The sequence below is a fragment of the Podarcis muralis genome, chromosome 1, assembly GCF_964188315.1.
Source record: "Podarcis muralis chromosome 1, rPodMur119.hap1.1, whole genome shotgun sequence".
In the NCBI taxonomy this organism is placed as follows: Eukaryota; Metazoa; Chordata; class Lepidosauria; order Squamata; family Lacertidae; genus Podarcis; species Podarcis muralis.
The window spans coordinates 17327834-17340642 of NC_135655.1; the positions used below are offsets into that span (position 1 = coordinate 17327834).

General features: G+C 46.4%; 1 protein-coding gene across 5 annotated transcripts in view; it reads right to left on the reverse strand.

The window, feature by feature from the left end:
- Positions 1 to 12809, reverse strand: part of SLC25A47 (solute carrier family 25 member 47) — a 36554-nt gene that overhangs the window by 21255 nt on the left and 2490 nt on the right. For 2 of the 5 annotated variants that reach the window (XM_077924092.1, XM_077924096.1), the window contains exons 2-3: positions 3913 to 4159; positions 2055 to 2198 (exon numbers count right to left, since the gene is read on the reverse strand). In XM_077924092.1, the coding sequence (XP_077780218.1) occupies positions 2055 to 2082 (28 nt within the window). In that variant the 5' untranslated portion in view covers positions 2083 to 2198; positions 3913 to 4159. Of the gene's footprint in view, positions 1 to 2054; positions 2199 to 3912; positions 4160 to 12809 lie in introns of those variants that run through there. The other 3 variants (XM_028710725.2, XM_028710570.2, XM_028710063.2) reach the window with 2 other exon arrangements.

Here is a 12809-nt window from a genome sequence, read left to right on the forward strand (position 1 = left end):
AGATAACGTGCACACATTTCACTAGTTCTTCAGAATCACAGTCACCGAACACTTTTTTTTTTTTGCCTTGTGCAATCTTACAAGTAACAAGATCAGGCCTTGGCCTCTTACCAAACTCCTTATATCAGAGCCAGACTTAACCAGGACAAGCCAGAACAAATCTCAGCAATATGTGTTTGTTGAATGCACATCTGTGTCGCATTACTAAACACAGTAAAACCCGGCATGTAGCAAATGTGTTGCAAATATCCACAGGTTTCCTACTTCGGAAAGGCCGATTTTCAGAGTGCATCACCGGCCGATTTCAGAGTGCACACGCCAGACCTGACCAGATGGCCTTTGCCTTTTGCCAAGTGTGCACGGAAATTCTGGGGTTTTGGTTGTTGCCTGGGCCCTCCTTTGGAGTTGATGTTAAAGTTAGGGTGGCAGGAGGTAAAACAAGAGAGTAATGGGCAAGATGCCTTAGGAAACCCCAGGATGTTCTCATTGCATGATGTTTTGGCACTGTGGATCCCTGCAACTTACATGCATGGGACATCTATTACAGTGGTACCTCGGATTACATACACTTCAGGTTACATACACTTCAGGTTACAGACTCCGCTAACCCAGAAATAGTACCTCGGGTTAAGAACTTTGCTTCAGGATGAGAACAGAAATCAGGCAGCGGCAGCACAGCGGCAGCAGGAGGCCCCATTAGCTAAAGTGCTTCAGGTTAAGAACAGTTTCAGGTTAAGAACAGACCTCCAGAACGAATTAAGTTCTTAACCCAAGGTACCACTGTATAAGGTTACCAGATTTTTTTCAATGAATCCTGGGACACTTTTCAACTTCCATGGATTCTGTATGGGGGCTGGTTTGTAAATCCAGGGACTTTTCCTGGGGAAACGGGGACGACTGGTAACCTTAATCTATTATGAGATGGTTCATCTGTGAAGAGTTGTAGCTCACTGGTATAGCGTCAAGCAACAAGTCCCTGGTTCAGTTCCCAGCATCTCCGGGTGGATGTGGGAATAAATCCAGCCCAAAATCCTGGACAGCTGCCGTTTGCCATTGTAGGCTAATCTCATTCCTCGTCTATGTCCCACCGTCACCAGCTCCCTTCCTTCCCTTCACCTTTTCTCTCTGGAATTGCCTCTCCTTCATCCCCCTAGTCCATATGTCCCAGGGCACATTTGGAAACCTAAGAAACTGGCATGGGCACCACAAAATACCCATTGCACAGAAGGAATCTGGAGTTACTGAGAAACTCCACCCCCCCCAAAAAAAAAAACCCACCAAATTGCAAAACACCTATAAACACCCAAAACAAATAAAACACAAAACAGGCATTCCCCCACAACTAAACAACCCTCCCAAAAGACAAAAACAGGGGGGCAATATCTGGAGGGGCAGCAACCTTGGCAGGCACCAAGGAGACTATCAGAGAGTGCCATGGTGCCCACGGGCACTATGTTGGGGATCCCTATCCTACTCCACATCCTTCGTCCTGCCCTCGTACATGTATTTGAAATAACCATGTCGTCTCCCCTGCCCTAGTTCCTTGCTCCCATTTCCCACCTCCTTTGTTGTTTCCTTGTGTATCTCATTTAGATTGTAAGCCCCTAGGGGCAGGGACCTGTCATACAGGTTCTGCGCAAACGGCCTCATGCATAAGATGGCACTCTAGATATTAACACAGGCATACGTTTAAGTTCCTGCCCCTTTGAGATTCTGCTTCAATTCCCCCATCAGTCTCTTTCGATTCACACCTGCGGCTGCGGCTGATCCCTCGTCTTCGACTTTCTCTATGGGCTCACCACGTATATGCAATCGTACGGAAAGAATATCCGATTTGCGAAGGTTCCTGGAATTAATGACCCCGCCTGCTTTGAGTTCCACTAAGTGCCCCTACGCACGCTGAACTCGCATCCACTAAAACCTCCGCCTTGGGGGCTCTGAAGGTCATTCGCCCTCTCCCTCCGGCGTGGGGGACCTGCCTGGAAGTTAACAGCAAGGAAACACAGCTGTCTCTCTTCATCAGCGGGCTGCTGGGTAGTTTATTTATTTATTACCTCCAATGGCTCCGGCGATGAAATCCATCTGCGCGGAGGGGAGCCAGCTGCCTTTGCTCGTCCCGATTAAAAATGCTTCAGCCTTGGTGCAGGAAAGCAGACCGGCTCCGTCTTTCCAGGAACGAGAGGCCCTTCTGGATGGATCTATAGTGGGGATGAGCAATAGGCTGAAGTTAGGAGCACCGGCTTCAAGGCATACGTAACCGAGAGCCGGCAGGAGGAGGCTGGGACTTTGAATCAGCCTCGGGAGTCCTGTCGATGCTGCAGAACTCCACAAGGCATGGCTGAACCACTGCCGGGGACAAGGCCCTCCCTCCTCCTGCCTTCTGCTCTCCAAATCACCAAGGGCAAAAGAGCGTTGCAGCTCAACTGGACAGGGGTCAATTTGCACTCGGGACATTAGGGTGTGAAAGTTCCTCTGCCGCACCGGGCAAATCTCTTGGCTTGGCAAGGAGCGACGATGCCCACCAAGCCTTGCTTCTCGTGCCAAGTGGTCATAGGCAATCAGGCCCTCCTCATCCTGGAACACAGCATGAGAGCTGAGCGGTACAGCAAATGGTTTGAATGCATGAGGTTCCAAGGTCAGTGCCTGAGACCTGTAGTTTGAAGGATTTAGCGACGCCTGGAAAGAACTTTGCCTAAGACATCAAAATGTGGCTGCCAGTCAGACCAGAGGTAAAAGGTAAAGGTACCCCTGCCCGTACGGGCCAGTCTTGACAGACTCTGGGGTTGTGCGCTCATCTCACTCTAGAGGCCGGGAGCCAGCACTGTCCGCAGACACTTCCGGTCACGTGGCCAGTGTGACAAGCTGCATCTGGCGAGCCAGAGCCGCACACAGAAACGCCGTTTACCTTCCCGCTAGTAAGCGGTCCCTATTTAACTACTTGCACTCGAGGGTGCTTTCGAACTGCTAGGTTGGCAGGCGCTGGGACCGAGCAACGGGAGCGCACCCCGCCGCGGGGATTCGAACCGCTGACCATACGATCGGCAAGTCCTAGGCGCTGAGGTTTTACCCACAGCGCCACCCGCGTCCCCAGTCAGACCAGAGAGTACTGGGCAAAATCAGCCCACAGTCTGACTCTATAGGCAGGTTGAGAAGGCGCCTTTACTTTTGTATGTTCTAAACATGCACCCGAGGCCTCAAGCACGAGGCCTTTTGACTGCTCCTTCCACCACTCAAAAAGGGGGTTGTCACTGGAAATTAGAGTATTTAGGACAAGTGTTCATAAGCTTTAAATATATGCTATATGCATATATTCATACACAGGATTTAAATGTCGTAGAATAATAATAATAATAATAAATTTTATTTATATCCTGCCCTCCCCAGCCGAAGCCGGGCTCAGGGCGGCTAACAACAATCAAATAATCAAACAATCAAATAATCCAACATTCTAAAAACATTCCATTATAAAAATTAATTAAATTCAAATTGATGGCAACCGTTAAGCAAAATAAACAGATAAACAGTTTAGGTTAGCTTATTCATTAATATGTCATAATACTCAATAAACAATCAATAAGCCCAGATTATCCCAAATCCTCTTCCATTTACCACCCATTAATTTTCCCAACAGCTCGTTCTTCAAACCAATTAAATTCTCCTTCGATTACCCCCATTTGTTACCTCCCATATTTGCCACCAAGTACTAGATTTATGGGTAATCTTAAATTAATTTCCCCCTCCACGAATGAATAGCTTATCGTTGCTGTTTGGTGGCGGAGATGATTGCTGTTATAAGAAGGGCTTCTGGTATGCCTGCTTTATAAACATAGGAAGCCAACTTTCACTGATGCAGACCTTAAATGGCTCAGAACCACAATACCTCAAGGACCGCCTCTTTCCATATGAACCTACCTGGACCCTGAGATCATCTTCTGAGGCCCTTCTCTGTGTGCCTCCTCCATGAGGGGTCTGGAGGGTGGCAACAGGTCTTTTCTGTAGTGGCTCCCCACTTGTGGAATAATCTCCCCAGGAAGCCTCACCTGACACCTTTTGGCACCAGGCAAAAACGCTCCTCTTCAACCCGGCCTTTGGCGGATGGACACCCAATGCCCACTTACTGTACACGTCAGCCTCGAAATCTTACTGACTTGGAGAGGATCTGCAAAGAAGAGTGGGACAAAATACCTCCTGAGATGTGTGCAAACCTGGTGGCCACCTACAAGAAACGTCTGACCTCTGTAATTGCCAACAAGGGTTTTGCCAGCAAGTACTAAGTCATCTTTTGCAAAGGGATCAAATACTTACTTCACTCATTATAATGCACATCAATCTCTGACTTTTGTCTTCTGGGTTTCTGGGGGGTTTCCTGTTGTTATTCTGTCTCTCACAGCTACAATAAACCTACCATTAAGATTATGAACTGGTCATTTCTTCGTCAGAGGGCAAACGGGCAAATTTAGCAGGGGATCAAATACTGTAAATGTGTTGTGGAAGGGGGGTGAATTATTGATTTGTTGTTGTTCGCGGGTGGCGCTGTGGGTTAAACCACAGAGCCTAGGACTTGCAGATCCGAAGGTCATGGTTCGAATCCCCGTGACGGGGTAAGCTCCTGTTGCTCACTCCCTGCTCCTGCCAACCTAGCAGTTCGAAAGCACTTAAAAATGCAAGTAGATAAATAGGTACCGCTCTGGTGGGAAGGTAAACGGCGTTTCCGTGTTCTGCTCTGGTTCGCCAGAAGCGGCTTAGTCATGTTGGCCACATGACCTGGAAGCTGTACGCCAGCTCCCTCGGCCAATAAAGCGAGATGAGCGCCACAACCCCAGAGTCGGTCATGACTGGACCTAATGGACCTTTACCTTTACCTATATTGCAATTTTATTATGTGAACTGCCTTGAGACCTGCAAAAGAAGGGCAGCACACATATTTAATAAATAAAAATAAAAATAATTGGTCTAACTGGTTCAGTTAAACACCATTTAAAATAATCAACAGTAAAAGTTATTAAAGCTTGTCAACATCCACAGCTTGGAAGCACATGGCTTCCCTCCCCTGAGAATCCTGGGAACTATAGTTTAAGGCTCCTGGAAAGTAAAGCGCCATGGGGGGCAAACGGTTCCCAGAAATTGTGCAGGGAAGTCTTGTGCTTTAAAGGCATGTTGTGGAAAAGAGTTTATTCCGTAGTTTTCCCAGGTTAACACTTAACGATCATGTGTCGCTTATTAACAAGAGTGCTTCTCCCTTTGTCCCTGTGATGCTGCAGAGGTTGCCAAGTCTGGCTGAAGGTGCCTCCTGAGATGCATTCCTTTGAAAATTCTTCTGCCTGAAGATGTCTGTGCTGACCAAAGAGCCATCTGGGGGCACATCTGCTCAGTGTATCATAAAGGCACCTCTGGCCTAGTGTACCTTGTTTGTTCCTGTTCTCCACCTGTGACCCACTGAATAGCCTTGATCACTCTGGCTCATATTGTGTGGGGAGAAAACTTGATATAGATCGATATCCCATGTGGGATAATTAATAAAAGAACTGGCTGGATCCCTATATCCAAAACATGGGGCTAAACACACTCTCCTGCAAGAGAGAGCCCCCAGCAGAGTTCAAAATCACAGAATCATGCAGCAGTGAAGTGTGAGAAACACAGGCTGCTAGACCTTATAAATATCCCATTTAATCCGCTTACAACGCTTCACCTCTCTACCCCTCTCACAATGAACAGACCACACCATTAGAAAGTTTAAATGCTTTACTTACAAAACCCAAAGGTCAAATACATGTGTTATTCCACGCAGCAGCAGTAAGAACACAGGTAAAAATCTTGTGTTTACAAAATATAGAAAAATATTTCTGAGCACACGGTCTGGGCTTGAAGCAGTCGATCAGAAATCCTTGCACTGATGGAACGAGGGAGCTGGGTACCACCCAGCAGGGCCACCTGGATACTCAGCTACTTCTCATGTCTCAGACTCTCACAGCAATGCCCATGATCATCCTTCCCCCTGTAGCAAAACACTGTTGTGGGCAGTGGCTGTCTGCTCCATCCCATGCACCCGGGATCTGATCCCTCAAGACGAAAGTGCTCATGAGTGCTGGTCCATCAGTGGTTGGGAGTGCCTGGACTTTGCCTGCGTCCCAGACATTCAATACCCACAGCCCCTCGTGCATTTCGAACTACGCTTCTAAACCAGGGGGAGGTGGGGGCGGGTTCCCACTTTGCACATTCCACAGGAAGCATGTACAGTGGTACCTCAGGTTACATACGCTTCAGATTACATACGCTTCAGGTTACAGACTCGGCTAACCCAGAAATAGTGCTTCAGGTTAAGAACTTTGCTTCAGGATAAGAACAGAAATCATGTTCCAGCGGCGCGGCGGCAGCAGGAGGCCCCATTAGCTAAAGCGGTGCTTCAGGTTAAGAACAGTTTCAGGTTAAGTACGGACTTCCAGAACGAATTAAGTACTTAACCCGAGGTACCACTGTACGAGGAACCAGCTTGCATGACTCAGGCTTCCTCGGTTATTGCTTCTTCAAGGTAGCCAAAAGCATTAATAAGTAAAGTTGTTGAAGGATCTTGCCACAACACAGCCAAAGATTAGGTTTCTTTTCTCTTCTTGAATGGAAGGCCACGTGGATCTTCTCAGTATCAATGGCTAAATGAAACCTTCATGTATATAGTGTTACTGAAGCTGCTAAGTAGGCAAATATTAGGCGCTCTTCTGCATTTACCTATGTATTTCCACTGATACATGCAAGCTCTGTGCATTTGGAGTTAGACATGTGCTTCTTCTATGTATTCCTCTCCAAGAGCCAGTTTGTCCTGTTCTGGGCATTAAGCTGTACTCTGTTTCAAGTGTCATGATCCTGAAACGAAATATATCCTGACCAACCTATAGCCACTTGCAGAATCAGTTCTGAAAGGCTGCAGAATTCTGAAATGTTGCAGAATCCATTCTGAAAGCGTTGAATGAAAATTATTGCACCCTCAACTTCATTTGGGTTTCTAGCTGCATTAGGAAGAAGAAGAAGAAGAAGAAGAAGAAGAAGAAGAAGAAGAAGAAGAAGAGGAGGAGGAGGAGGAGTTTGGATTTGATATCCCGTTTTATCACTACCCTAAGGAGTCTCAAAGCGGCTAACAATCTCCTTTCTCCTCCACCCCCACAACAAACACTCTGTGAGGTGAGTGAGGCAGAGAGACTTCAGAGAAGTGTGACTGGCCCAAGGTCACCCAGCAGCTGCATGTGGAGGTCCAGGGACACGAACCCGGTTCACCAGATTACGAGTCCAATGCTCTTAACCACTACACTACACTGGCTCTAGTTAGGGCCCGAGTCACAATTTATATAAGGACAGAGTGTGCTCAGTTTCCATACGTAACCGCCCAGACCCTATTAAAACACCTTACTCTTTTTGCATGGAACATTCTCTTCTTCTCATTCGTCCTTCGGCAGGTAATGCTTCATTGCATCCTTGTAAATACGTTCAATATACTCCTAGTTTTGCACCTGCACGTTCCTGAACTAAGGCAAGTTCCCAAACGATTTGCCACTGCGTAGTGCATAAGAACCACCGATTCCTGTGCAGAAAATGCCACTGATACAGGGTAAAAGCGAGGGGCAAAGAACATTTTGTGTTCATAGGGAACTACCTTATACTGAATCAGACTGTGGGGGGTCCACCTAGCTCCATGCTGTCTACACTGGCTGGCAGCAGCTCTCCAGGGTTTCAGAAAGGGAGTCTCTCTCAGCCCTACCTGCTTGGTTTCGGTGTTACTTTATTTTAGTGTGAGCTGGTTGACAGGGAATTTGTGCCTTTGGAAAAACCCTGCTCTGGCTGATTTCCCTCTCTCCTCCCACCTTCAGTCCCAGCCCATCGGTGCAAGGAATGAGAGTTGAGAATGTGGCATTAACGCCACTGCTCTGTCGCACCCAGCTGTTGCCCTATCCAGCTGTGAACTCACCTGTCCATTGTCATCCTTTTAAGAACTTTGTTTTTGGAGGAAACATAACGAAACCACCCAAGCTATTTGCTTCTCCCACTATTATCTCATCTGGTGATTTTGATTGCTAGGCAGACACAACCCCTTGGCCTTCTGTCCAAATCATTGCACTCAGGCTACCTTGACGGGGAGAGCCAGCTCAAACAAAATCTCTGATGCCGTGTCACGGTTTTGTTTGCGCATTGCAGCATTAAAATGTCTGTGTCAAACTGGCAGGGCTTGAACTTGGCACGCGTCAAGGTGGGTGGTTAAGGGGGTGGAATCACCTGGCTAGGCATGCAAGGGACAGGGTATCATCACCAAACAATGTGCGTGATGGGGCTACTGTAAGAAAAAAATTCATAGCAGCGCACTGCTCTATGTGTCTACTCAGAATAATAATAATTTATTATTTATACCCTGCCTATCTGGCTGGGTTTCCCCAGCCACTCTGGGCGGCTTCCAACAGAATATTAAAATACAATAACCTATTAAACATTAAAAGCTTCCCTAAATAGGGCTGCCTTCAGATACCTTCTAAAAGTCTGGTAGTTGTTTTTCTCTTTGACATCTGGTGGGAGGGCGTTCCACAGGGCGGGTGCCACTACCGAGAAGGCCCCCTGCCTGGTTTCCTGTAACTTGGCTTCTCGGAGTGAGGGGAACTGCCAGAAGGCCATTGGTGTTGGACCTCAGCGTCCGGGCAGAACGATGGGGGGTGGAGACGCTCCTTCAGGGATACTGGACTGAGGCTGTTTAGGGCTTTAAAGGTCAGCACCAACACTTTGAATTGTGCTTGGAAATGTACTGGGAGCCAATGTAGGTCTTTCAAGACCAGTGTTATGTGGTCTCGGTGGCTCCTCCCAGTCACCAGTCTAGCTGCTGCATTCTGGATTAGTTGTAGTTTCCGGGTCACCTTCAAAGGTAGCCCGACATAGAGCACACCGCAGTAGTCCAAGTGAGAGATAACTAGAGCATGCACCACTCTGGCAAGACAGTCTGCGGACAGATAGGGTCTCAGCCTGTGTACCAGATGGAGCGGGTAGACAGCTGCCCTGGACACAGAATTCACCTGCACCTCCATGGACAGCTGTGAGTCCAGAATGACTCCCAGGCTGCGCACCTGGTCCTTCAGGTTACCCCATTCAGGACCAGGGAGTCCTCCACACCCACCCGCCTCCTGTCCCCCCAAAACAGCACTTGTGTCTTGCCAGGATTCAACCTCAATCTGTCAGTCCCATTGAGTTCCACGGGGTTCGCTCTCAGGTAAAAGATTATCGCCCAGGCCAAAGAGTTATCCTAATAGCATCAAGAGCATGAGGCTTTCCTGAACACCAAAAATAATTAGGGGATTATACTAAATTCTCTTGCGTAATTTTTTTTGCAGCAGCAAACAAGTGGCGCAATCCCCCAGCCCTGTGCTTCATCTTTCTGTAGATGGGAGCATTAAATATTGACCTAAGGAGCAATCCTATGCACAAACTGGTGTTAGGTTAAGCTGGTGTAAAGTTACACCAGACTCAAACCCACCAGGTAGCTTAGGAGGCTAGGATTGACTCACCCAGTGAGCTTCACGAGTGAGTGGGGATTTGAACCCTGATCTCCCAGGTCCTAGTCTAACCACATTCTAACCACTACACCACACTGGCTTCCTAGAGTACTTCTGCTATGGGGCAGCTATATAAATTAAGTAGGTCAATAAATATGGGGAAAGCAGAATGTCCCTTAGAGAAGGATCTGAAATATTTTCCTTCAAGCTTGAATTTGGTTTGTTGTTGTTTCATTTGGTGCTTTAACTTGTAAACAGCTTTGATTCTTTTTTCTTTAAAATATAAAGTGGTATAGAAATGAAAAGCTGGGAAAAGAGGAGACTGACAGGAGATATGATAGTCATCTTCAAATATCCCAGGGGCTATCACATGGAAGATGGAGCGAGCTTGTTTTCTCCTGCTCTGGAGGGTGGGACTCGAACCAATGGCTTCAAGTTACAAGAAAGGAGATTCTGACTACATATTTGGAAAAAACTTTCTGACAGAAAGAGCTGTTCAGCAGTGGAATGGTCTCCCTCGGAAGGTTTGGAAGGAGAGTTTGGATTTGATATCCCGCTTTATCACTACCCGAAGGAGTCTCAAAGCGGCTAACATTCTCCTTTCCCTTCCTCCCCCACAACAAACACTCTGTGAGGTGAGTGGGGCTGAGAGACTTCAAAGAAGTGTGACTAGCCCAAGGTCACCCAGCAGCTGCATGTGGAGGAGCGGAGACGCGAACCCGGTTCACCAGATTACAAGTCCACTGCTCTTAACCACTACACCACACTGGTGGTGGGCTCTCCATCCTTGTAGGTTTTTAAGCAGAGTTTGGATGGCCATCTGTCATGGATGCTTCAGGGGACTTGCAGGGGGTTGGACTAGATGATCCTCGGGGTATCTTCCAACTCTAAGATTCTATTATTATTATTATTATTATTATTATTATTACAATAAATTTTATTGGGGGAAAGGCACCTAGACATTCTGTTGTGGCGACCCTGACCTATTTTAAGGTGCCATTTGCCGATTTAGCTTATATATCTGAATTTCTAACATTGAGTTACAAGCGTTGTGAAAAATATATGTATCTGAAATTAGGAGACAGGGGCTGGATTCAACTAACCTGTCTGGGCAGGACAAGAGGGATCCCCCTATCACCAACCCGCAAAATAAGATAAAGGTTCAATAAACAGGTCATTTAGAAGCAACCAGAGTATAATGAGGAAAATCCTTTTTTTAAAAACCCCAAAGTCTAATAATAAATGGTTGCCTCCAGGAAGAATATAAGCACTTAATGGTCGCAAAGTATACAGAAGTTGTAGATCAAAGGGAGAGCCAAGCTTGTCATCACTTTTTAGCACAGGTGGCAACTTACGACTGACATGTCATCATCTCTAACTTCAATAACTGGCACCACATATGTGGGAACTGTTTAGGGTCACAAAGTTAATGGATAATAAGGACCAATCCTTTGTCAATAAGCGAGCACACACAGTAGGAAGTGAAGTCTTTAGCAATAAGAATCCCACTTTAAGGTTTACCAGAGGGGGGGGGAGCCCAAAGTTCTGTGTGAAAGCAAAGGATATTATTGAAGTTTAGAAGTTACTGGAAGATTTGGGGAATGCAAAAAATGTTTGCAAGGGTTTTTGTGTTTTTTTTAAGTGTGTGTTTTTCAACAGATACTACAGATTAGATACCTTCATAATAAGAACAAAAGATGGGTGCATGTGTGTTTTGTTCCCGGAGCCCACAACATTAAAACATTCCAGTGGTTCAAAATATGGAAGCCAGCGAAAATGCCTTTCAGATGTACAGGATTCCTTTGGGTTGTTGTTTTCTTCTAAGACGACGGAAGATGACGAATGGTCTTTGGAATGCTCAGTCTTGGCCAAAGGAGCAAAGCCATAAAAACTCAAGAGAAGCCATTGATTTGCCTTAAAGCAAGGCGGCCAGGATGCCAGTAGTCCAATCCAAGTAGGACATTGTAAATCACGGATGGTTCAATAGGAGAAGATGGGCCAGATCAAGCCCCAGAAGCCCCACCAAAGTTTAAGGCACGGCAAATCATTTGGCTGCATTTTAATCAAGGGATAGAAAGTCACTTGTAAGGAAAAGTGAGGCAGAGGAAAAATAAATATGCCTCCTTATATAATCACCTGATTTCTGGGACAGTCAATTGTTTTAAGCTGTTTTTAATACTATCTTTTAATGTTGCAACCTGCACCAGGACCTTAGGATAAAGGGTGGGTAAATAAACAACAACAACAACAACAACACATTTTGCTTTCAGGTGTATGCATGCATAATTTGGGACCTGAGTCTCTGCTTCCTGAGGGTGAAGTCTTCACTTTGAAATGGTGGCAAATTTTCTTATGCCCCTGACCCAGCTTGTGCAGTAAATAAACTGAGCCCTGGACCACTGTTTGGAGAACAGAATAGATGTAAGAATACAGAAATTGGCTGTTCCTGCCTATAGAACAGGGTTTCCCAAACTTGGGTCTTCAGCTGTTGTGGACTACAATTCCCATCATCCCCGACCATTGGTCTTGCTAGCTAGGGATGATGGGAGTTGTAGTCCCAAAATAGCTGGAGACCCGAGCTTGGGAAACCCCGATACTGTATAGAGGAAGGAGCTGGTCAGGCATATGAAAAGCGAAGCATTTTTGCCTTGCTGCTGTCGCTTAACTAGCTGCTAACTATATGGCTGTCCTCCATTTGTTACACAAGGCATGACTAAGAAATACAGTGGTACCTCGGGTTAAGAACTTAATTCATTCTGGAGGTCTGTTCTTAACCTGAAACTGTTCTTAACCTGAAGCACCACTTTAGGCTAATGAGGCCTCCTGCTGCCGCTGCACGATTTCTGTTCTCATCCTGAAGCAAAGTTCTTAACCCAAGATAATATTTCTGGGTTAGCGGAGTCTGCGATTCCAGGAGTTGCCCCTCTGTGGCCAAACCATAGTTTTTGTGTTATGTGCAGCACCTAACATTCTGCTGAGGCTAAGTAAATGCCGAATAGGCACAAAAAGTCTGGAAAGAAAATCCCAAGTCAAAATTAATCATTACATGACACACTCTACACTGTAGAGTTCCCTCAGAAGCACTTCAGTTAATATAGTAAGGCTCCAGCCAGTATATTAAACCCCTGTTGTGGTTTAACTGTGAATGCCCTACTGATGGGGGGGATTGCCTGCCTTTCTCCCAGAAAACAGAAAAACAGTGCCCAAGTTCATGGAAGCAGATGTGAGTCGTAGCCCAATGGCACCTCACTCCAATAGGAATGCAAGATCAGCCCTGCTAGTCTAGCATCC